Genomic DNA, 24,165 nt, shown 5'->3' with positions numbered 1-24,165 from the left:
AAACTCCGTCTCAAAAAAAAAAAAAAAAGAAGTGCGCAACCTAGATCCCTCATGTGCACAGTTGACAATAGGGTCTGTGCTCCTATGAGAATCTACTGCTTCCAAGGCAGAGCTCGGGCAATAATGCTCACTGGCTGGCAGCTCACCTCCTGCTCTGCACTGGTTCCTATCAGGTTCCTAACAAGCCACGAATCAGTACCGGTCCATGGTCTGGGGATTGAGGAGCCCTGCAAGGACCGCCTTGTCCTTTTGCCTTCTGTGTGTGGGAAGTTCATTTCTTTCAGTAATTTCTCAGGATGGACATAATGTGTCAAGAATCTGTCTTCACTAGGCAGGGCATGGCGGATCACCTGAGGTTAGGAATTTGAGACCAGCCTGGCCAACAAGGTGAAACCCCATCTCTACCAAAAGTACAAAAAAAAAAAAAAAAGAAAAAATTAGCTAGGCATGGTGGTAGGTGCCTGTAATCCCAGCTGCTTAGGAGCCTGAGTAAGAGAATTGATTGAACCAGGGAAGGCAGAGGCTGCAGTGAGCCGAGATTGCACCACTGCACTCCAGCCTGGGCGACAGCAAGACTCTGTCTCAAAAAAATAGAATCTGTTTTCAGAGGTAGCATCATTAGGAAAAATAAAAATACAATATTGATTCAGAACATTTTATCTCACTAAACTGCTCTCCTCCATGATAGCGCCACCTCCTTTTTACCCTCAGCAAGCCACCAGTATCTCAGGTACCTTCTTTCTGCTATTTCTACTACATTTTTGATTTGCCAATTTAGCCAAAAAAAAAAAAAAAAAAAAAAAGCTACCACCAACAAAACTTACTGTGATAACCATTACAATGGGAAATCATAAGGGCTGGCAGGCAATGAAAACAGTAAGTTTTTCACTGAACACAGCAAAACTCACCACTTAATACTTTTCTATTTTATTGAAAAAGAACCCTAATGATGGCTTTGCAGATACAAGTAAAATCTGACCTTCACATATGTTAAATAATTTGTAGTTTCTTTTCTGGACATTTCTTTGTTGTCAGCTCTTACCAGATACAATCACAGAATGGAAATAACATCTGTCTTTTAATCCACCTTAAAAAGTTAAGTTACTGAAGTCCTTGTCTTTGTTATAATACTGAAAATTGTCTTTCCGATGGAAGGTTTTTGTTTTTTTTTCTACAAGCAGAAGTGTTACATTTTTATATCAAATATTTTTTGAATATGTGTGATTTGTTTTTAAAGTTACTTTCTCTTCACAGAATTTTTGAGAATTCATTTACTTTTTTTCATGTTCCTATTTTTAATGGTTAACTCTTCAGTATACCTGAGATTGTTTTGATGTTGTGTGCAGTCATACGTTAATTTTTCGAATCAGTGTAATTTGGGATTATTGTATTCTCCCAGGATGTCTATTCTTCTGCCAATAAGAATGTCACCCCTTTGCACACTGCCTGATAAATCACATGTTCATAAGACATAGACAGCCGTGCCATTCATGTGTATGTCAAGGAAGGGAGATTGCTTTAGATCCTATGCATTCTGTTCATCTTCATTATTAAAGCAGTGCTTTAGAATGCTTTATTTTTTGAATGCTTTCGTATATCCTAAAGAGGAAATAATTTTCTTCATCTTCTCCTATTCATTGACCTTCTCCATGTACTAATTATATGCGATACAAAAATAAATAATATGCATCTCTGCTTCCAGGTAGGTTCCAGTTTTCCAGGAGATTCAAGCCCTCAGGCAGTGATCTCTCTGACTGAGATGAACTTAACACAGGGAGTAGAAAGAGATGATCGATTCATTCTAGCAGAGAAAGAAAATAATAGAATTTGAATCTAAATTTATTTTTTAATCTCATTTTTAAAATTTTCAGTTTTTATATTCATTGTATAATAACATATAAATGTTAGTTCATTATAATAATCTGTAAGTAAATATACTTAATATTAGTGGTGTATGCTCCAAAGTTTTCACTGTTAGAGCACAGGATCACTACAGTTTAGTCAGCACTGTCCTAACGTAAACCTAAATAATACCATGCTCTGATGAGTGGTATTGTGGCAGGCCATGCGGTGCTGTGGGAACACAAATCTGGCCAAGTTTGCCAGAAAATGAGAGGTGATTCCTGAAAAATAGGTGATATAGTCAAGGTGATCTTTTTTATCACTGAACATTTGTCAGCTAATCACAAAGTTTTATTTATTGTGATTATTATATCAAGTAAGTTTGGTAATGATTATTGAGAATAAAGTTACAATTTCTGATGTACAAGATTGCTTTCCCTGACATGAATACATTGTGTCATTGTTATGAATGTATCCATCCATTGAGGGAGGATTTTATCACAGACTTGACACAGACTTCCACTTAGCATGATTACTCATTAGCCTCCTTAAACATCAGGACTACAGGAATAACCTTATATTTTAGATTACATTATTGAAATCCAATAACCAGTTTGTTGATAAACACCCTTAAAATATTAGGTCTTTTTTTTCAGTAATGGCTACAGTAATAAAAATGTGCCAAACTGTGTTTGTCATTTTAAAGCCATTATTTCTCAAAAAGAATGGTTTATGCTTTAGCTGCCATTTTAATTAAGCTTGTTAAAAATGAAATGGCCTAAGGATGAGTTCTGTAAACTCCATGTGGGCAGGGCCACTGTTGTATCATGCCTTTGCCAGTGTGGTGATGAGGAGGCCAGGACCTGGCAGGTGTGCTTGGTGGACCTAATGAACAACTGCCTGAAGAATGACGTGAAGAGGGAGGAGATTGCCACCACTACCACTGGCTGCTAATTCAAAACTACTGTGATGGCATAGAGCTTATTTTAGATATATCTGTGATTCATTATTCTTTTGTCACACTTCAGCTTGCCAATTCTGTAACTCCTTGGGATATCTTGCTGAGCTTAATTGCAGCTGCCACTCATGATCTGGATCATCCAGGTGTTAATCAACCTTTCCTTATTAAAACTAACCATTACTTGGCAACTTTATACAAGGTTAGTGCAATTTTATCATCAAGACTTACTATTTTTTGCATTCTAGAAAATGTTTCATATTTTGAAGAAATGAAAGTAATGAAAATAAATTCTCAGTGAATGTTAGAATTTTAACCAGATTAATATTGCTAACAGTATTGTTAGTAATGATATGTCCAGAAAGAGACGTATCATTAAGTAACTCAGAAACGTCCTTTGTTGTAGAATACCTCAGTACTGGAAAATCACCACTGGAGATCTGCAGTGGGCTTATTGAGAGAATCAGGCTTATTCTCACATCTGCCATTAGAAAGCAGGTAGGTTGGATTAAGACAAATTTAATTTGTTACCGGTTATAGAAGTTAAGTTGGTAAAGTAATTTTATAAAGTTTTGTTTTTTTGTTTTTTTGTTTTTGAGTAATTTTATAAAGTTTTAAAAATTGTAATATTCAGGTGTTCCGCAGTTTTCAGTGTTTGTCAAATAAATTATATACAATTTTAATAATTTAGACCTATCCTACTGTATAGTCGGTAACATTTTAATGGATAGTTATTTTTATGAAAGACTATTCCATGGATTTGAATACTGTAAAATCACTCCGAATACACAATGGCTCAGGCATAGTTTACTGCTTATTTACATAAATAGATATTACATATTTCCATACTCAGCTGAATAAAACCTTAAGGTCTAGGTATAAAGGTTAAGTGGATGGAATGTAAACATTCTATTATATTAAATAGATTTATTAAAATCTGTTCCCAGAAGTTTTCAAAACTGACAAGAAAGTAAAGACAGTGCCTTAATATCTTCAATAGCATAATCCTGAAGTCACACTTCTGGAGCCATAGGATACAATAATGAATGAAAACCCTAATATTTTAGAAAAAAAAAATAAGTGGGCTATTTTAGAACCTAATAAAGAGCATTAATGTGAATAACACGATGGTGATGGTTTATAAAATCTCACATCATTGCCGTAGCGTGGTCCACACACAAGCTTTTTAGTAATGTTATACTGAGGGAAAATGCAAGTCACGAAACCATGAAAGTGGATCGAAACCATCCACGTCAAGAAAAGTGGTGAGGCATAAAAATATGTTTGAGTATTAAAATTTAAGTTCCACCTGCTGTTCTATGGTTTCCCTTTCGTAATTTAAAACAACTTTATAAAAAACTAAGTATTTTATGTAATGACCGTGAGAAAAAAGTTGGACTTTATTTTTTATTTTTTTAAATCTTTATTCACAGATACCATTTGGAGTATGACAATACTTCTGGTACATAAAATCATTTTTTGCTGTAGTACAAATATGAAAATTGCTTAAACACACTGTATATGTAAATTATGATCTTAAAATTAAGACAGATTAAAATGTTTGCTTCATTATTCCCTTTTTAAAAATCATGTTTTGCATTTGATGATTAACTCTGTTGAGTTCTCAGATTTAATAAAAATGGAAATAAGGAATACTACCTAATAGCATTATTTAATGTTTTCTTCATTTAGAGTTTGCTTTATTTAATATTCAGTATTGTGAGTCTTTGTATCTATTTGACAGCTCTTTACTGATCATTATACAGAGATAGTGTTTGCTATGGCCCATTAAAACAAAATGCAAGAATTTTTTTTAAAGTGTATTTATCTTGTTAAGTGACCTGAGGCAGTTTTATAAATGATGTATGTATTTGCTGTTTGTATTAACATGTTACCTTTTTCCTTCCAGAAAAAGTGGATATTCATTTACAGATAACTGATTGGTTCTTGAGTTTAACCTTGAAAACACAGTTGACTCTGAACTTTATTAAGTTGCTCAGGGGAATTGCAACAGGCATCTTAGTCAAAATGTCTGTAGGAGTCAGCTATTGAATGGGTCATTGTTCTTTCTATTTGAATCTTCCTTCTGCCTTCAGATCTCAGGCACTAAAAAGGAAACCAAAGTTGTGTCATTACCCTCAGCACGAGAATTTTCCAGCAAAGAATCCCAGCAAGGAACTTTCCCAAACAACATACCAATGTTATATTGATTTTTGTTTTTTAAGCAAATAATACCACCTTGACTGGCAAAATAAAGGCTCTCCTTTTGGAATGTTTGCATATTGGTATTTTCCTACAAACTCTCTTGGTTTTAGTTTTGATTATTTTAATAGCTTTTTTTGAAGCATTCCATAAAACTCATTTTTTTGTGTGATAAATTTTAAGTTGAATGATAGTTGGATATTTTAGGGTACTATAAAGCCTTCTGATTATTATGGTTAAGAAAAAAAAATCAAGAAGTAAACATTTAATTGAAAGTCTTATATTTTCTGTTTGTATTTCTCTAATTCCAGGCAACAAATGGAGACACAGATAGGTGCTCTGATACTAGCCACAGACATCAGTCGCCAGAATGAGTATCTGTCTTTGTTTAGGTCCCATTTGGATAGAGGTGATTTATGCCTAGAAGACACCAGACATAGACATTTGGTTTTACAGGTAAAATGGGGCTTGGAAACATTCTATTTCTAGGATAAATTATGTGACTGTCAAACTAAAAAATGAAATATTCTAGTGTAGTTTTTCAGAGTGGTTAAATCTTGAGGGCAAGCTAAGGAATTTCCTTCAGTTAGCACACACTCCTTCCAGAAGGAGATCACTGGTGAATCTGCTACCTAGGAAGGCATCATCGGTTATGTTTTTCATACTCAAGATTTCTGCTGAAGACAATTTTTACAAGATTAGGGTACCAATTAAGAAATAGCATTTTATTCTCATAAATTCTTACATCTAAAAATAGGAGAATTATATTTCTGGCTTATTTATTTATATTTATGGTTAATCCAGTCCTTGCACTTGGTTCTTTGGTATTATTGTCAAGTGTGTATATATCTTAAAACAATATTAATGTTTTGTTTGCTAGATGGCTTTGAAATGTGCTGATATTTGTAACCCATGTCGGACCTGGGAATTAAGCAAGCAGTGGAGTGAAAAAGTAACGGAGGAATTCTTCCATCAAGGCACGTTACAGTATTGAGCGATAATTAATCTATCCAGTTCATTTTTTTAACATCATAAGAATAAAATAACTCAGTAATTTATACGGGTCTAACAGCAGAGTCTTGATATTTTTAGTAACAATTCACAATAGATATACATATAATCAATACTCTACAAATTGAGCATCTGTTTTGAAAATCAGAAGTCCTCTTTTGGAATGATCAGATATATTTATGCATTTATGAGTATAGATAGATTAGGTTTGGCATTTTGCTGTACAGAAAGACTTCCCTGAACTTGTTTTATCCTTGTCATGTGTGGAGGGCCATACGAACATGAAAAACTTGTGTATGTGTAATTTAAAGCCCAGATCCAGGAATCTTTATTTCATGAACCTTCCTTTCAAGTTGTATATTAATGTGTTATAAATTACAGTCTTGGGATGACATCTGGTGAAAGTTTTCTACCTCTTGCATTTAAATAAAAATACCAGCTTGGCAATCTCTTCTATGTGTGAATAACTTAAAAGTTTAAAAAGAACTAATTGTGAAGCTGTCCTCTCATGAGGATTAAGTGTGTTTTTCCTAAGAAATGCACAGGTATGTTGAAGCCTTTACTTATGTATTTAACCAGTAGATATTCTTCATATTAATACTCCTCTTTTTTTCATTTATAGGAGATATAGAAAAAAAGTATCATTTGGGTGTGAGTCCACTTTGCGATCGTCACACTGAATCTATTGCCAACATCCAGATTGGTAACTATACATATTTAGATATAGCTGGTTAGAAAAATGCCACTGTTTTTATCAAGAAGGGAAATATATTTGAAATATAAAATATTAAAATTATGCTCATTTCTATTTTTTAAAATAATTTAAGAAATTTTACCCTTGTTTTCCCTTGTTAACGACTTTTCTAATTCTCATTTAATTTTGGATGTAAAAAGCATATTTTTGCAGAACAGGCAGCAGCAATAACTTGTTTCTGTTCTTATGTAAATAAGAATCCATTATTTGCCCATGTGGAAGCTTATTTTGCATCATTTGGGACTGCCATTTAAAAATGGATAGGTAAACAAAGAAATGACAAAAGTAAGATAAGTAACAATGGATAGGTGACCCACTGAGCTTGATCATAATATGAAGACCAGCTTCTGCCACTGCCTTTCCGGACTCTTACCACTGCCTGTTGATTCAATCTAACTCTTCAACATCCTAGACAGCCCCTTATAATCTAGCTTCAAATGCTCTGCAGCCATCTTGCCCCAGCTTCCCTCTCACTTGCCTGCAGCATCTCGGGACGCTTCTGTGTTTCCCAAGTCCACGCTGTTCTTTCACTCTTTGTGCCTCACCAGTGCTTTCCATGTGCCTCATAGAGTTATTTTTCTTGAAGAGCCAGCTCAAATGTCACCTTCTCCAGAAGCTGCTTTCCACTTGCTTTAGGCGGCGTCAGTCACTTTTCTTCCAGATTCCAAAGTGCCTGATCCACTTGGTTGTGTATTCCTGGAGCCTAGCACCACACCAGAAGCAGGAGGCCCTTAAGAACTATGTGTTGAGTGAACTACTAACTGTAATATTACAGAAAGCATAATGAAAGTGTCCTGTGACTGAAGTATGTGTAGCTTGTTGCAGAAGTTCACAGGAAGGTTGACTAGGATTGAGTGTGTTGGGCTTTGGGTATAAAGGAGGGGGATTCTGCAGGGGCAGTAGCCCAACAAGGAATAGAGAGAGGAGCGTGATTTGGGTAGCTGGTGTTAAATAGGGCCTTTGAGAATCAGACTGAACACAGTGAAATACGTGCCCAAAGTTCAGAAAGATGAGGTTTCCAGAAACTCAGAAGGTAGCACAATATGTGCTACATTGTGATTGCAATGGATACTGGTGGAAGAAAGTGTGTAGTGGCCGATTTGACTGCAGAGTGACAGGTAGAGAAGGGAAGGGCATGTAGAAGTGTGGCCCAGACTTTAGGAGTGTGAGGGATGCCGAATCTCCCAGAGAGCTCAGACTGGCCAGGAATGCTGAGGGTAGCAGATGCTTTTCTTTTGGGAGGATAGTGAAACAATTTAGAACCAGATATGCTTTGTCTTGATTCTAAAGTAGAATAATCTTCAAATGCAAAAGAATACATTAGAAATGGACAAAAGTAATCCCAGCACTTTGGGAGGCCGAGGCGAGCTGATCACTTGAGGTCAGGAGTTCGAGACCAGCCTGGTCAAGATAGTGAAAGCCCCACCTCTACTAAAAATACAAAAATTAGCTGGGCATGATGGCCACTCGAGAGGCTGAGGTAGGAGAATCACTTGAACCTGGGAGGCAGAGGTTGCAGTGAGCTGATATTGTGCCACTGCATTCCATCCTGGGCAACAGAATGAAACTCCATCTCAAAAATAAATAAATAAATAAAATGGACAAAAGAGAACTGAATCGAAGACAGGTGAATGGGTAGTCAACTCAGTTACTTTTAATATTAAATGTATTTTTATCTGAGTAAACTACTCCCTTGTTTAATGGGAGAACTTGCAAATGAGATTTAAAACATTGCACTTTTTATAAGGTAACAACTAGATCCCTTTCACTGTTCATCTCAAGCTATTGATCTTGTCAGTGTTGTACAGATCTAGAATGACTTGTCAGGGATAAGGTCGCTGATCTGATGGTGATCGTTAACATCTGCTGACTACACACGACAACCCTAGGGGACAGGTGCTTTAAGCATCCTTATTTTCAGATAGTTTGCCCACTTCATGCAGTTAACAGGTGTTGGTGTTGGCCTTCAATCCAGGTCTTTCTGACATCAAATCCAATCCCAGCCTCTTAGCAACTCACCGAGCAGTGATTACTACTCCCCGGCATCGGGGCAGTATGTACAAGTCATGTTGAACTAATACAGTTTCCTTCTTTGATAGGAATACTAATTTTGTTGAACAAGAAAATATCATGTACTGGGTAAGAGTAAGGCATTTGACAAGGCGTCCTGTGAAATCTGTGAAGATAAAGTAGAGGCTTGTGGGGCCAGTACAATTAAATGGATTCACAAATGGTCGAACAGCTGTGTTCGAGGTACTAATTAATAGAGAGTCCTGCCCTCCGAGAGAGAGGCTGTGTCCGTGGCTCTGGCCTGTTCATTTTTATCAAGTATTTAAGACCTAAAAGAAATTTTAGGTTAACATAGAGCCAGAAGTGATAGCTAATTTGTTGGCTGTTGGAGGTAAGATCCCCAAGGATCTCAACCAGTTGGAACAGTGGGAGGGATGAAATAAGGTGAATGGTGTGAAACCTATAATAATAAGGGCCTGCATGTGGGTACACAACTCGTGGCTCATGACTTTATGGCACATAGGAAAGACAGGGCTTTGGGTGGCTGGCTCAACATGACACTGTAGTGTGAGGATGGCTGCCAGAAAGCTGCTGTGTGCTTTGACTCTAATGACACTTTTCTATGTTTGCTATCTCTTTCTCCTCACCAGAACATAAGCTCCTTGAGGGCAGGGATCTTATCTGTCTTATTCACTGCTATATACCCAGCCACCCTGGCACAGTGCCAGGGACATAGTAGGTTCTCAGTAAATATGTGTGGAGGGAATGGATCAATGAAAGCAAGCCTTATTGCACATATTGTACATAATATTTCAGATACCATAATTATGTACACTTAAAAATTCAGCCATCAGACCATATATAACTTTCCTGATTAAAAGTAGTGGATGCTAATTGCTTTAATTCTGGTGAGATTCTTATGTTGGATAAATGGAACCTATGTTGTCTGTGTTCTACATGGTCTTTTGCTGCAATGAATCTTGGATATGAAGACAATTTTAAAGCAGTGATAGAATCTGAACGTATATTTTCCCCATTCTTAACAGATCAAAATGTGAGAAAGATGTTATTTGTTCCCGATATATAATATGATTTGATTGATAGCTATTTTCTAGAGGGCTTCTTTTGACCCTGTGTAAGATACTACTTAGTATTAAGTCAGATCTAATGTGCAGCGGAGTGCTGTATAACCTAAAGATGCAGACAATCCTGAAATCACTCATTTTCCTTTTCTGACTGTGAATTAAGGGAGATTATATGAATTGTTTATCAAATAGGTCTCTGGTACACATTTGGTGTTCACTTTAATTATTTTTTTTCACTAACCCCACCTGTTATTTTTAGACTGACTCTTATCATAAGTTTTGGCTTTATAAATTCTGAGTTAAATAAAATGACCAATTGTAATCATGACCAGGCATGAAGATTCCATCCCTGAGGGGTAAAGCAGTAGACTACTGCCAGCTCCACTTCAGTTCAGGCCACGTCACCCTCAGTCCTGAAGGAGACCCCTTCTTAGCCTCCAGTTGTTGCCCTGCAACTCTGCCTCAAATTGGGTTATGGCCGGGTATCCTCAGAGTTGATATGGCCAGTGTACGTTTGCTTAAGTAGAAGAATGTAGTTGTGCCACTGAGAAGGATAACCGGAAAAGATTGGATATGTTTGTCAGTTCACTTTTACATTGAGTTACTTAAGAAATCAGTTCTTCAAAGCAAATATGTACATTTATAGACTCTGTCACCTACACACTCACAGGAATCTCTTTTTTTTTTTTTTTTTTTTTGAGACGGAGTCTCGCTGTGTTGCCCAGGCTGGAGCACAGTGGCGCGATCTCCACTCACTGCAAGCTCCGCCTCCCAGATTCACGACATTCTCCTGCCTCAGCCTCCCATGTAGCTGGGACTACAGGCACCCGCCACTGTGCGTGGCTAATTTTTTTATTTTTAGTAGAGACAGGGTTTCACCGTGTTAGCCAGGATGGTCTCGATCTCCTGACCTCGTGATTCGCCTGTCTCTGCCTCCCAAAGTGCTGGGATTACAGGTGTGAGTCACCGCGCCCAGCCAAGAAATCAGTTCTTCAAAGCAGATATGTACATTTATAGACTGTGTCACCTACACACGCACAGGAATCTTTTGAAAAATAAGATCTAGGTAATACTGGAGTAGGACGTAGGAAGGTTAACACTGTATAGATGATGTTTTAAAGATAAGAGTTTCAGCATATATGTTAATAACTTTTTCTTCTATTTATTTTCTCAAGGTTTTATGACTTACCTAGTGGAGCCTTTATTTACAGAATGGGCCAGGTTTTCCAATACAAGGCTATCCCAGACAATGCTTGGACATGTGGGGCTGAATAAAGCCAGCTGGAAGGGACTGCAGAGAGAACAGTCCAGCAGTGAGGACACTGATGCTGCATTTGAGTTGAACTCACAGTTATTACCTCAGGAAAATCGGTTATCATAACCCCCAGAACCAGTGGGACAAACTGCCTCCTGGAGGTTTTTAGAAATGTGAAATGGGGTATTGAGGTGAGAGAACTTACTCTTGACTGCCAAGGTTTCCAAGTGAGTGATGCCAGCCAGCATTATTTATTTCCGAGATTTCCTCTGTTGGATCATTTGAACCCACTTGTTAATTGTAAGACCTGAACATACAGCAATATGAATTTGGCTTTCATGTGGAACCTTGAATATGCAAAGCCCAGCAGGAGAGAATCCGAAAGGAGTAACAAAGGAAGTTTTGATATGTGCCACGACTTTTTCAAAGCGTCTAATCTTCAAAACGTGAAAGTTGAATTGTTCAGCAACAATCTCTTGGAATTTAACCAGTCTGATGCAACAATGTGTATCTTGTACCTTCCACTAAGTTCTCTCTGAGAAAATGGAAATGTGAAGTGCCCAGCCTCTGCTGCCTCTGGCAAGACAATGTTTACAAATCAACTCTGAAAATATTGGTTCTAAATTGCCTTGGAGCATGATTGTGAAGGAACCACTCAAACAAATTTAAAGATCAAACTTTAGACTGCAGCTCTTTCCCCCTGGTTTGCCTTTTTTCTTCTTTGGATGCCACCAAAGCCTCCCATTTGCTATAGTTTTATTTCGTGCACTGGAAACTGAGATTTATCATAGAGTACCGCCAAGCTTTCACTCCAGTGCTGTTTGGCAATGCAATTTTTTTTTAACAATTAGTTTTTAATTTGGGGCGGGAGGGGAAGAACACCAATGTCCTAGCTGTATTATGATTCTGCAGTGAAGACATTGCATGTTGTTTTCACTACTGTACACTTGACCTGCACATGCGAGAAAAAGGTGGAATGTTTAAAACACCATAATCAGCTCAGGGTATTTGCCAATCTGAAATAAAAGTGGGATGGGGAAGTGTGTCCTTCAGATCAAGGGTACTAAAGTCCCTTTCGCTGCAGTGAGTGAGAGGTATGTTGTGTGTGAATGTATGGATGTGTGTTTGCGTGCATGTTTGTGCATGTGTGACTGTGCATGTTATGTTTCTCCATGTGGGAAGAGATTTGAAATGTAAGCTTTTATTTATTATTTTAGAATGTGACATAATGAGCAGCCACACTCGGGGGAGGGGAAGGTTGGTAGGTAAGCTGTAACAGATTGCTCCAGTTGCCTTAAACTATGCACATAGCTAAGTGACCAAACTTCTTGTTTTGATTTGAAAAAAGTGCATTGTTTTCTTGTCCCTCCCTTTGATGAAACGTTACCCTTTGACGGGCCTTTTGATGTGAACAGATGTTTTCTAGGACAAACTATAAGGACTAATTTTAAACTTCAAACATTCCACTTTTGTAATTTGTTTTAAATTGTTTTATGTATAGTAAGCACAACTGTAATCTAGTTTTAAGAGAAACCGGTGCTTTCTTTTAGTTCATTTGTATTTCCCTTGTTACTGTAAAAGACTGTTTATTAATTGTTTACAGTTTGTTGCAACAGCCATTTTCTTGGGAGAAAGCTTGAGTGTAAAGCCATTTGTAAAAGGCTTTGCCATACTCATTTTAATATGTGCCTGTTGCTGTTAACTTTTGATGAATAAAAACCTATCTTTTCATATTTTTATCTTTGACATTTACCTTTTAACTCAATCCTTTGGAACACAGTGCTAAATTACAAGGAAATCAAAGGTAGCTTCTTGGCTCTTGCATTCATCCCTCAGATGTTTACTCAGTCCGAGCTTATCTACTAATGTCTCACCTTGCAAGTGAGTAGGCCGAAGCCCAGTTAGGGCTGTTCGGCGTCCTGACTAACACAGGGGAGAGGTCAGCTTTGAGCCAGGCCTTTTGTTCCCACAGTGGTGAACTGCCTAAGACATCAGCAACTCTTGCAAGTACTAAAATACTAGTTGTATTTATTTCTATCAATCATTGGCCTTTTTAAAGTGATAAGAAAAGGCTACTCCATTCTACTTGATTGATACCAATGTAAAAAAGGTACCACTGTGCCATTCCTATATCTTCCCAGGTCCAATTCATTAGAAGGGATATGGTGCAAACTTCTAAGTCAAACACATTAACATTATTTGTACAGAAGAGTGTTGATGTCCAATAGAAACAGAATGCAAGCCACATAATTTTCAGTTTTCTAGTAGCCACATTTAGAAAACATGGAATTAATTTTAGTAACATCTATTCCAATATATCCAAAATATTGCATCATTTTAAAATGTCAATATAAAAACAATGAGATGTTTTACATTCTTTTGGGGGGTACTAAGTCTCTGAAATCCAGTGTATATTGTGTACTTAACAGCACATCTCAATTTGGACTAGTCATATCTCAGGCACCCAATATCCACATGGGGCTAGTGGCTACCATATTGGACAGTGTAGGTATAGATGCCTGAGGATAGTGGAGGAATATGGTCAGCTGGTCACTCTCACGAGATGGCCATACCTTGGCCAATATTTAATGTGTACAGAAAGTCTGATAAACTCAAAGATCCTTAAAAACTCAGGCGCAGTGTTTCAGTACATAGAGAGTGGAACTATCATGGCAAACCCACATTAACCAAGCTCACAGTAACTATTTTTTTAAAACACTATCAGTATTTTAATTTACAATGAGAAATGTAACTATCAATTATTCTCTCCCTTTAGGCAAATCTTCCTGGGAAGCCAAATTATGATCAGCTGGTGAGCATGGATTCTAAGCAAGGGAAGCAAGTTGCCTCGTGCACCCATGTCCCTTTGGGGATGTATCTTCTGTGATATTCATGTTTGTGGACCAGGGTACCCGCTTCCCCTGGAAGGTGCTAGAGATTCTCTGCCAGTAGTTGCTTCTCCACATCAGCTTCTGATTGGCACGTCCATTAGATAACGTCATTACCTCAAGCCTTGTTTCAGTTGAGCTCACCTGGGCTCCATTCTGCCTGTATACATCATTGCTTCTGCTCCGATCCATTGTTTGTCTTATAGTTTGAAACTCAAAAGATCATCCTATTTCCACATTCTCAGGGGAACTGCGGGTGTGGCTCCCATTTCCTGGCTATGCATATAATAAACCCATTGAAAAGTTGTTTTGTTATGTATATTTGGGGATCACCTTCTATAGCCCTACTTTTTTTTTTTTTTTTTTTTTTTTGAGACAGGGTCTCATTGTTAACTAGGCTGGAGTGCAGTGGCATGATCACTGCAGCCTCCACCTCCTGGGCTTAAGTGATCCTCCCACTCAGCCTCCTGAGTGCCACCACACTGCCCAGCTAATTTTTTAAAAACATTTTTGTGGCCAGGCATGGTGGCTCACACCTGTAATCCCAGCACTTTGGGAGGCTGAGGCAGGTGGATCACCTGAGGCCGGGAGTTCAAGACCAGCCTGGCCAACATGGTGAAACCCTGTCTCTACTAAAAATACAAAAATTAGCTGGGCGTGGTGGTGCATGCCTGTAATCCCAGCAACTCGGGAGGCTGAGGCAGGAGAATCGCTTGAACCCAGGTGGCGGGGGTTGCAGGGAGCAGAGATTGTGCTACTGCACTCCAGCCTGGGCAACAGAGCAAGTCCGTCTGGAAAAAAAAAAAAAAACTTGCAGAGACAAGGTCTCACTTTGTTGGCTTGGCTGGTCTTGAACTCTTCGGCTCAAGCAGTCCTGCCACCGTGGCCTCCCAAAGTGCTGGGATTACAGGTGTGAGAGGCTTGCATCAGGCCTATAGCTCTGCTGCTTAAATAGGACCTATATTACTGGAATATTGATTTTTTTTCTAGAAAAATTTTAGGAAACAGTTAAATATTTAAAAGATTACTTTTTAAAAAAGCAAGTAAATATTACAGAACAGAATGCAAAATTTATTTTACATGGGAGACTAAAAATTTTCACACACATGGCCACCCTTTGGGCCTCCTGGCTCAACATTTCAGGGACTGAGGGAGTCTCTGCTCTAGGAGTAAAAGGTCCTTGGAGAGAAAATTTTGACAAGTCCTAACTTTAAAAAAGAAAAACAAATTGGTTCCTGGTCAATATTTGTACTCACTGTAAATGTGATGGTTTGTAATGATACTCTTTGTATAAAAGTAAAAATCCTATTTTATGTCCTTTGCAAACAAATATATTTGTACCTGAGGTACAGATTAGAGGTGCTAGTAATTCCTTGAAGACTCTGAAAATGATCTCTTTTTCCAAAATGGTTTTTTGGTTTTTATTAAACTTTCTATTTTCTTAAAACTTTCACATCAGGTATTTCCAATGTTTTCGAGCATGTATAAATATTTTAATGTATAAATGTTGTTTAAAATCCCCTCAGTCAGTATCTCCTGAGAAAATACACAGTGACCAATAGCTAATAGGAATTCAGTATTGCTTTCAAAGGAATGTGCGTATTAATCACTGTAGCATTGGCATACATTTGAAACACGGAGTAATATAGATCTGTGCAAGACTTAGCAGCTGTTCCTTGCTAATGACTTGTGTCATCTGGAAGGCCCCCAAGAGCCCATGGTCTACGGGTGGAATGACTACCACTTGGGAGTGAGCTGATGGACAGCACCCAGCAGGTCTCCTCCATCTTCCTGGCTCCTGTGCCCAGCATGGGCTGGTGTACACTGGGCCATTAATAAACGTTTGTTGAACAAATTAATTTGGAATTAATGTGTTCCCTTTTTAGCTATCAATTTATTACTAAGAGATTATATTGAAACCCTTCTGTCTATACTGGAGTCATGCGGTAAGCAGTATCCAAGTTTCTGTTGTGTGCAGAAGATAGCACTAGATGTAATAAAGAGGGTATTAAAAACTACAAACCTTGTTTTCTGTTCTCAACATGTCTGGGTGTCTGGGTGACAGAATAATATGTGCAACATGTTATATAATATGACGGGTTTCCGTATGGTGCAATATAAATAGTGTTGGGTTGTTTAGGAGAATGTAGGGTTTCGTTCAGGTAATGATAAAAATGACACCGTATCTAGTAATTCTTGTATTTATAAAATTGTTGGCTGGGTGTGGCGGTTCATGTCCATAATCCCAGCTCTTTGGGAGTCCGAAGCAGACAGATCCGACATCAGGAGTTCGAGACCACCCTGGCCAACATGGCGAAACCCCATCTCTACTAAAAAAAAGTACAAAAACTAGCCGGGCATGGTGGTGTGTGCCTGTAATCCCAGCTACTGGAGAGGCAGAAGCAGGATAATCTCTTGAACCCAAGAGGCAGAGGTTACAATGAGCTGAGATTGCACCACTGCACTCCAGCCTGGGCAACAGAATAAGACTCCGTTTCAAAAATAGTTAACATCTATGACCGATAAAGTTACTTAGCCTTCAAATTTGATTCTAAAATAGTTTTAAATGTTCAATATGCTACTTTAGGTAAAATACTTTCATCAATTACATATTTTAGTCTTATACCTACACATTCTAAGTTGTCCTGAAACCCAGCTTAAAGTCTAATAGAATGGTGGGGAAGAGAGAAACAGGTTTTTTTTTTGTTTTTGGGGTGTGTGTGTGTGTGTGTGTGTGTGTGTGTGTGTGTGTGTTTGAGATGGAGTCTTACTCTGTTGCCCAGGCTAGAGTGGAGTGGCGTGATCTTGGCTCACTGCAACCTCCACCTTCCGGGTTCAAGCAATTCTCCTGTCTCAGCCTCCTGAGTAGCTGGGATTACAGGTGTGCCCCACCATGCCCGGCTAATTTTTGTATTTCTAGTAGAGACAGGGTTTCACCATGTTGGCCAGGCTGGTCTTGAACTCCTGACCTCAGGTAATCCACCTGCCTCAGCCTCCCAAAGTGCTGGGATTACAGGCGTGAGCCACCACACCCGTCCACTCCTGTTAATATTAGATTTCTTGTTGGCTATAATTTAAAATTGAAGCACAGCAATGTAATTGGTTTACTGAAGCTTTCCACTGGTCCCATCAATAAGTCTTTGCCAAGACATTCCATCTTGTATTACAACACCTATCTTTAAGCTGTACATTTATTTACGTGACATTTCTGAACACAGATTTGAAGTATTTCTTTATTGTTGAGCCATGTCCTGTAAAGAAACAGGAGACTGTAATGATTTCCCAAGTTCCCTTAACTTAGTTGAAATTAGTAAAGGTTACAGATCTAAAGATGAACCTTTTGAAGGAAATATTAGAAAGGATAGTGCTTGCCTTAGTCCACTCAGGCTGTTAGAACAAAGAACCAGAAACTGGGTGACTTATAAACAACAGTTATTTCTCACAGTTCTTGAGGCTGGAAATCTGAGATCCAGGTGCTGGAATGGTCAGTTCTGGTGAGCACTGTCTTTACAGCTTGTCAGACCTAGGTTTCGGTCCTTAGGCAGGTTACCTAATCTGAGTGGCTCCCTAACCTATAAACTGTCTGTTCCTTAAAGTAAAATTAACTATTGACATAAGGTAAGTGCTAAATCAAAGTCACTATGGCTATTCTTAGTTCATTTCTTGATAATTTCTACTTGTATAAATGCATGGATACAATTGTACCTCATGATATCTTTATTTGAGCTCCTGGCACTGATTCACTGTAGAGGCTTCCTACTCAAATTCATGAGGGAGAACCTGATTGGAACAGCTCATCAAGGCTGTGTCCTGGGTTACACAGCAGTCGCTGCATTACCAGGCGTGCCCCTTGCAGAAGGGAAGGCAGGGGTTGGGGGGATCTGGACAGCCCAGCCCCCGCGATAAGTACCTTACGCACTTCTCTCCCCTTGTACTCACGCTAGTATTTCAGAATGATTTCCAACTATGCTCTAGTTGTATCCTTTTTCACCCTTAAAATGATACCTAGTTTCCACAACACAGTACCTGGGGAATACACCTTCTTTCACCTTTCGATAAAAAGCGTATCTGGCTAACGAAGAGGGGCGGTCATTAGGCAACATTAACAGAATGTTTTCATACCTTTGGTTAAAACCTTGTTATGAAGAGTCTGGCCTTTCTCCCCAAATTAAGGCTTATCCAGTTGGGTTATGAAGGACTGCCCTGAGATAACCATTTGGTATGAACAGGAGGCACTGTTTGAGCTGCCTTAACGTTTACCCTCCTGAAAATGTCTAAAAGATACTTGTGTTCTACTCTGCCCTTAACAAAGGAGCCGAGCCCTCTGTGACCTTAACAAGGGGCTGGAGGATGGTATCGGAGAAGTTCCAGCTTTAGGAACATTAAGGTTTCTAGACCACATGAACTGGACTAAGGATAATAGTTTTGGGGGGAAGTGTGCAAAAGTTCTAGATCCTTACTTGGTTATGCTACTTTTATTATCCCATCCTTAAAGGATCGCTTTAAGGATCAAGACCAAGGAAGAGCTAGATTGTTTATAAGGTTTATAGGGCAAGTCTAAGAAGAATCCTAACAAATAGGATCAATAGGGTAGCAGAGAAGAATGCTAAATCTCTAGGATGAGAAAGGGAAAGAGGACACAGAAACAGGACCCTACTACAACTGAAACCAAGTGTCCTATTCTGTCTGACAATCCCAACGCTGACTTTGTTGGGCTGAAAGTTTACTGTCTGCCAGATTCTATCCCACGGAGAGAACTTCTATTTCTGGAGAAGTTATCAGAACTATGGTTTTTCCTAAGTATTTGTTTCTGCTAGTTATTATTCCTACGTGTTTTCCTCTTCACCAGAGACACAGACACATAGGCATTCCTAATAGAGAAAGAAGGCACAAGTTTTATGCAGAAGGGCCTGCGACTGGGGAAACAACCAGAACTAGAGACTGCAAGTCCTACCCCTCCTACACCAAGCCTGCACAAGCAAGTGCATAGGATGATGCCTTTTACAGGTGCCAGGGACTACCAGAGAAATCATTCTATTGGAAACTACAGAGACCCTGTGTAAAATAATGCAAAAGTAAAGATAACTTACTTAACAGGGGATCATGTAAAGCTCCAAGTCCAGTGTTCTCTGACTCAGATCTTCTCATTCTGTCTCATATATTCTCTCTCTCTCTCTCTCTCTCTCTCTGTGTGTGTGTGTGTGTGTGTGTATATATATATATATGGAGAGTCCCTCAGTCAGAACTCAGACAAAACACAGGAAAGTTAGTTACCTTTCTTTCTAATACCTAATACCTAGCTGAGGTATAACTATTCTTAAGGTCTTTTACTTCAGGTGTTGTGTTGGGTGAAAGAACCAGAAACTGAATGAGGTGGGTGTGGGAGAAGCTGGGAAAACAAATTTCACCAATCTCAGAAGGAGATTATGGGTTTGAGAACCCTGAGACAACTCAGATACTTCATGACTGTCCTGTTTTAATGCTGTGATCCCTTTATATGAGAAAAAGTGAAAGGTGATTTTAAGAGCTTATTTTAAGGAATATAATTCCACTTGAAAAATGCAGAAAGAAAATTATTCTAAAGAAGCTACTTGTGCAAAAGAATCTTACCTACTGTGAAAAAAGAAAACAAAAATGGAGGCACTATGGTCCAAGGAAAATAAAACAGTTTGCTTTATTTTGAAACAGTAACTTCCTTATATGGGGGCACTGTCCAAAATTCAATACTTATATAAAAATATGTTTCTTAGCAGGTCAAAATAAGTTTCAGGTAAATTTTCTGAATTTTGTTAAAGAGAATTTTAAACCCCATAAAATGGATGGATGAGAGGTGAACATGAACATGTATAACATAAGTCATAGTACAAATTTAAACAGAATAACCAAGCCATGTCATTACCCCAAGTCATTTTTAATATTTAGGAGAATGCATGTATTTTCGAGAAGTTAAAAGTGAATGTCTACTCCCATCTCCTAATAATCCCAGGAAGTATAACTTTCTACTTTTACTAGATTTAAATATTCCAAATATTTACTCCGGGTAGGATACTCTGGCATTAACTATAGCTGAGTGTATCAGAAATAGAAAAATCATGAAGATTTATAAAGCATTTTTAAAATAATCATTTACAGCAAGTCCTTAAAAGCCCCCGATGAAAAAGGCAGTTCTTCACTTCTAATAACACCTATGGTTTATATTGTGTAATATAACTAAACAAAACAGCATTCTGACCAATGACAATTTATAGGAAATTCATTTGCCAATTCTATGTTTCATTAAAGTTAATATTTTGGCTTATATTAAAATTTTTTTTAACTCTACTCTGACATTTCCAGAAGTATTAACTTAGCAAAGTCATCTTTATGATGCCATTTAATCAACTGAAAGGAAACAAGATGGTACATTCTGAGTTTTTACTTAAGAAGAAATTTAATTCAATAATTTGATTCATCACTACTGGAAAACTACATCTTTCTTCCCTGTCAGTACTGGACGGCAATGGCGTGAAAGCAGCTTTCCTGTTTCTCAACGTCCCTTCAGTGGGAAGCATTATGGAATTTCAGCAGTGAACATCATCTGGTTCCTATTCAAACCCCAGCTCCAAGAAAATGTGAGAGAGAATCTAAGATATAAGTTCTGTTCAAGGCAAGAAGTTTCCAATCTCAAATATTTCATGCCAACAACTTATGTTATACCAGCTGTTCCATCATTGAATGCTAAATGATCATTGAAAACAAACGAAGATAACAGTGCCCTCGTTGCCATCATTCATTACTAATTTTACATAAACTGTTTATGTCCAAAAATATGCATATGAAACATTTACACAGATAAATTAGTGTTAAGAATTTAAAATGTGCAGTAACATCCACAAATGTCCTTTTTGTGTTGTGAAATCTATACAATTGTTTTCAAAACTGGAAATCTGAACGCCCTGGCCATATATTAGAAACATGTCAGAACACATGTAAGTTGTGGAGAGCACCAACGCTGACCATCTCACAAAATGAAAACCAAACTTAGTGCTTTCATTACTGCTTAATCCTCAATTAGCCTGAAAAGGAGACCACTGAATACTAAAGTCAGGTATTTACTAAATAGTGTCGATTTCTACTAGCAAACTTAGCCCTCACAAATCAACAGGGGAGCCAGGAGTCTTTCGCAGCTCATTGTCTATTAGGAGTCTGATACATTTTCAATTAAAGCCTTCATTTTTCCTGTTGGCTTCAACATGTGTGGCCCAAACTAGAAACAAACAAAAAGTATAAATAAAGATATTGGTTCAGGTAACAGTAACAATATGGCCCCCCAACCCCCCGCCCCGCCCCTGCCCCAGTCATGGATTAGAGGGCTAGGTATGTTCTGCATGAAAAACCAAGCAACTACTGGGAATATTAAAACCTTTACAAATTGACAGGTTGTTATGAACACTGAACATATCAACAGAATGAAAGGTAAAGAAGTAGCCAAACTGCTTCCTATAAATGAAAACTACAATCATCTTGGCAATACCCTGCTTTTGTTAAATTTTACTTTTCTGAGTAAAGAGAGAAAGTACAAAGTTTCCTTTCCAATGTCTTAAGAAGTTTCAAAGGTGCTAGAATTTCTGAGATGCCTGCCTCTCTGGAATAGATAAGCACACACACACCCCATGACAGTAATGTTAATAAAGGAAAAGTATCCATTATTATGTGAGAGCTTCCATGAAATGTACTCAGTCTCCACCTCTGACATGGTACACATCCTCCAAGGCCCACATCAAATCTCACCCTCTTCAGAAGACTTTCAGAGGGTGCCCTGAGAGAAAATGATCTCACTTTACTTTGAATTTCTATGTCACAAAATACACATTGTTACTATACTGAATTTCACTTCACTATGCTTAAAAATACAACCCTGCATAGAAAATGTAACACTGGAGATTACTTAGTAGTGAGCTCAGGGGTTAACTTTTGCTTTCTTCTTTCTGCTCTTCTACAAGTTTCAAATTTCCAAATGAACAACTATTATTTTCATAGTTAGAAAAGTAAAAGTGTAAATGCTAAGCAAACATGTCATCCTTTTCCCAACTAGCCGTGATGTACTTGTAAGGCAGGGACCAAATCCTGCATCACCTCCCTTTGGAACTTACAGATGACACAGGTGAATCACTTGCAAAATGCAAGTGCTTGGCAAGGAGATGGATTTCTACGTTAACAGGAAAGAAATCTGGGCAAATAACTCACCAACACTCTCTCTGAAGTGGCCTCTGATTCAGACTTTGGAACTCCTTTTTCAGCTTCATCTTGGCTATCACTTCGATACCGATAAGCAAATTTCCTTTTCAGAGCCTCTGCTATGAGGGCAGCAGGGTCAGTAGCATCCACTGGCTTGGGCTTCACGTCTTGCTCTGACCTTAGAGAAGTGAACACAAACCAAGGGGACAGGTCAATACACTGGCCACCCTCAGGGAAGTACTCTGTCAACCTTTTGCCTGACAGCACCTCTCCAGCATCACAGCTACTGCATAGAGACCTGATAAATACTACTAGCAGTGAGATGGAAGCCTAGAGCTAGTGCTCAACAAAAGCACACAGGAGTCCAATAAAGGGCCACGTAATGTATCTGCAGAATACGGACTCTACTCTCCTTCAGTGCAATAGAGTTCCCTCTTCCATGCATGTCTAGTGACTATGCTAGTGGTACACAGTATGCCTTTATTGAATTAGTAAATGCTCACTGAGCAATCGCAGTGAAGACTTTATATGAAAAGGCTGATATTTAAATAAAATGGGAAAACTAAAAACATCACCTGGGAACTGTTAGATTATTTTGCTAATCTCTTAGCTACTGTGTATAGAGGCCACTGGGGCTCGATTTTTTTTAAACTAAAAACTATTCATGGCAGTCACGTTATAATCAAAATTTCTCAAGAAGCCTGGTACTTTGATTTTGTAAGACAAACAAATGGGGAAGAAAGAAGGTAAATGTATCCTCACCTCTTCACTGACCGAAGTTTTACACTGTTCATATCTTTAAGGATCTCTAGCATATTTGGCATTTCAGGTTTCTTTGGATTGTTCTTAACCAAAGTCTTTCCAGCATTGGCTCTTTTCTCTCTTCGCTCTTTAATCAGATCAATGGCAGATACACTTTGGTGGAGCCCCAGTGGAGGGGGAGGCGGGGGTGGTGGAGGAGGCGGAGGGGGTGGTAGTGTGGTACCAGATGTGGTAGAATCTAAGTCACCTACAGAAACAAAGGAAAACAAACTTAATCCCGCTGGTATTAAGCAAAGAAAATATCAGTTTTTAAAAACAAAATGATGTTAAAGATTTTTGTACCCCTAAAAACAATATCCTTAAAAAAAAGACTGTTATGTAAGAAGAAGGACAGTTTCAGTTACTTCATGAGAAATGCCTGAATATCAGCCACTGTATCATTCAGTCCAAAACTATCCAGATGGAAAATTTCTATTTAACTTAACAGAGGTGTTTTTTGTGATATCAAATGTTCAAGTTTGACTGTAGCACGGTTTGTAATCACTTTTAAGAGAAATATAAAACAAAGTACTGCAAAAACGACTCTATCTTCAATACATACAGTTTGACAATTTAGTACTATTTCAATGATTTGAGGAAACTCTGACAAATTTGTGACTCATTTTAAGTATATTTTCATATAAGACTTATTAAGCATTAAAAGCCTGTACTGGGCTGGGCTCAGTGGCTCACACCTGTAATCCCAGCACTTTAGGAGGCCAAGGCAGGCAGGTCGCTTGAGCTCAGGAGTTCAAGACCAGCCTGAGCAACACAGTGAAACCCTGTCTCTAAAACAAGAAGTAACTAAGATAAGAGTTATGGAAATGAAGTAAGGACCTAAAAATCCTCTTTCTGCATAACTGGAGGTTAGAAAGTTGTTTATTGGGTGAACTAGTTTGACTGGGGAGGTGTTGATGTAAAAGATTTTTACTCAAAAGTCTCAGCTCATAAATAGAACTTCAAAATTTTATGGTAGCACTTTCCCAGTTGGCCAGAAGAGGGAGGTAAAGAAAAAGGAAAAATCAATTGAAGACAAGAAAAAGGTAGGACTGGAGGATTTTAGCAAGTTACATGGATAAGCACAGTCCAGCATCAGCGCCCAGAGTGCCTTCATCCCCACCCACCTCTGCCATGCCCAGGTC

General features: G+C 38.3%; 2 protein-coding genes across 6 annotated transcripts in view; one reads left to right on the top strand and one right to left on the bottom strand.

Annotated features, from left to right (window-relative positions):
* PDE7A (phosphodiesterase 7A) overlaps window positions 1–12,864 on the top strand; it is a 124,864-nt gene extending 112,000 nt beyond the window's left edge. For 3 of the 4 annotated variants that reach the window (XM_077942422.1, XM_077942423.1, XM_015145402.3), the window contains 6 exons: window positions 2,871–3,002; window positions 3,207–3,298; window positions 5,314–5,458; window positions 5,883–5,979; window positions 6,636–6,716; window positions 11,038–12,850. In XM_077942422.1, coding sequence (XP_077798548.1) covers window positions 2,871–3,002; window positions 3,207–3,298; window positions 5,314–5,458; window positions 5,883–5,979; window positions 6,636–6,716; window positions 11,038–11,243 — 753 coding nt within the window. In that variant the 3' untranslated portion in view covers window positions 11,244–12,850. Of the gene's footprint in view, window positions 1–2,870; window positions 3,003–3,206; window positions 3,299–5,313; window positions 5,459–5,882; window positions 5,980–6,635; window positions 6,717–11,037 lie in introns of all 4 variants that reach the window. The other variant, NM_001266863.1, reaches the window with a different exon arrangement.
* Window positions 4,805–24,165, bottom strand: part of MTFR1 (mitochondrial fission regulator 1) — an 85,947-nt gene continuing 66,586 nt past the window's right edge. The window contains exons 6-8 of one of the 2 annotated variants that reach the window (XM_015145459.3): window positions 22,985–23,231; window positions 22,232–22,400; window positions 4,805–4,906 (exon numbers count right to left, since the gene is read on the bottom strand). In XM_015145459.3, the coding sequence (XP_015000945.2) occupies window positions 4,820–4,906; window positions 22,232–22,400; window positions 22,985–23,231 (503 nt within the window). In that variant the 3' untranslated portion in view covers window positions 4,805–4,819. Of the gene's footprint in view, window positions 4,907–19,654; window positions 21,252–22,231; window positions 22,401–22,984; window positions 23,232–24,165 lie in introns of those variants that run through there. The other variant, XM_015145465.3, reaches the window with a different exon arrangement.

Source organism: Macaca mulatta, chromosome 8 (genome assembly GCF_049350105.2).
Source record: "Macaca mulatta isolate MMU2019108-1 chromosome 8, T2T-MMU8v2.0, whole genome shotgun sequence".
Classification (NCBI taxonomy): domain Eukaryota; kingdom Metazoa; phylum Chordata; class Mammalia; order Primates; family Cercopithecidae; genus Macaca; species Macaca mulatta.
This window is presented reverse-complemented; position numbering and strand designations above follow the sequence as displayed.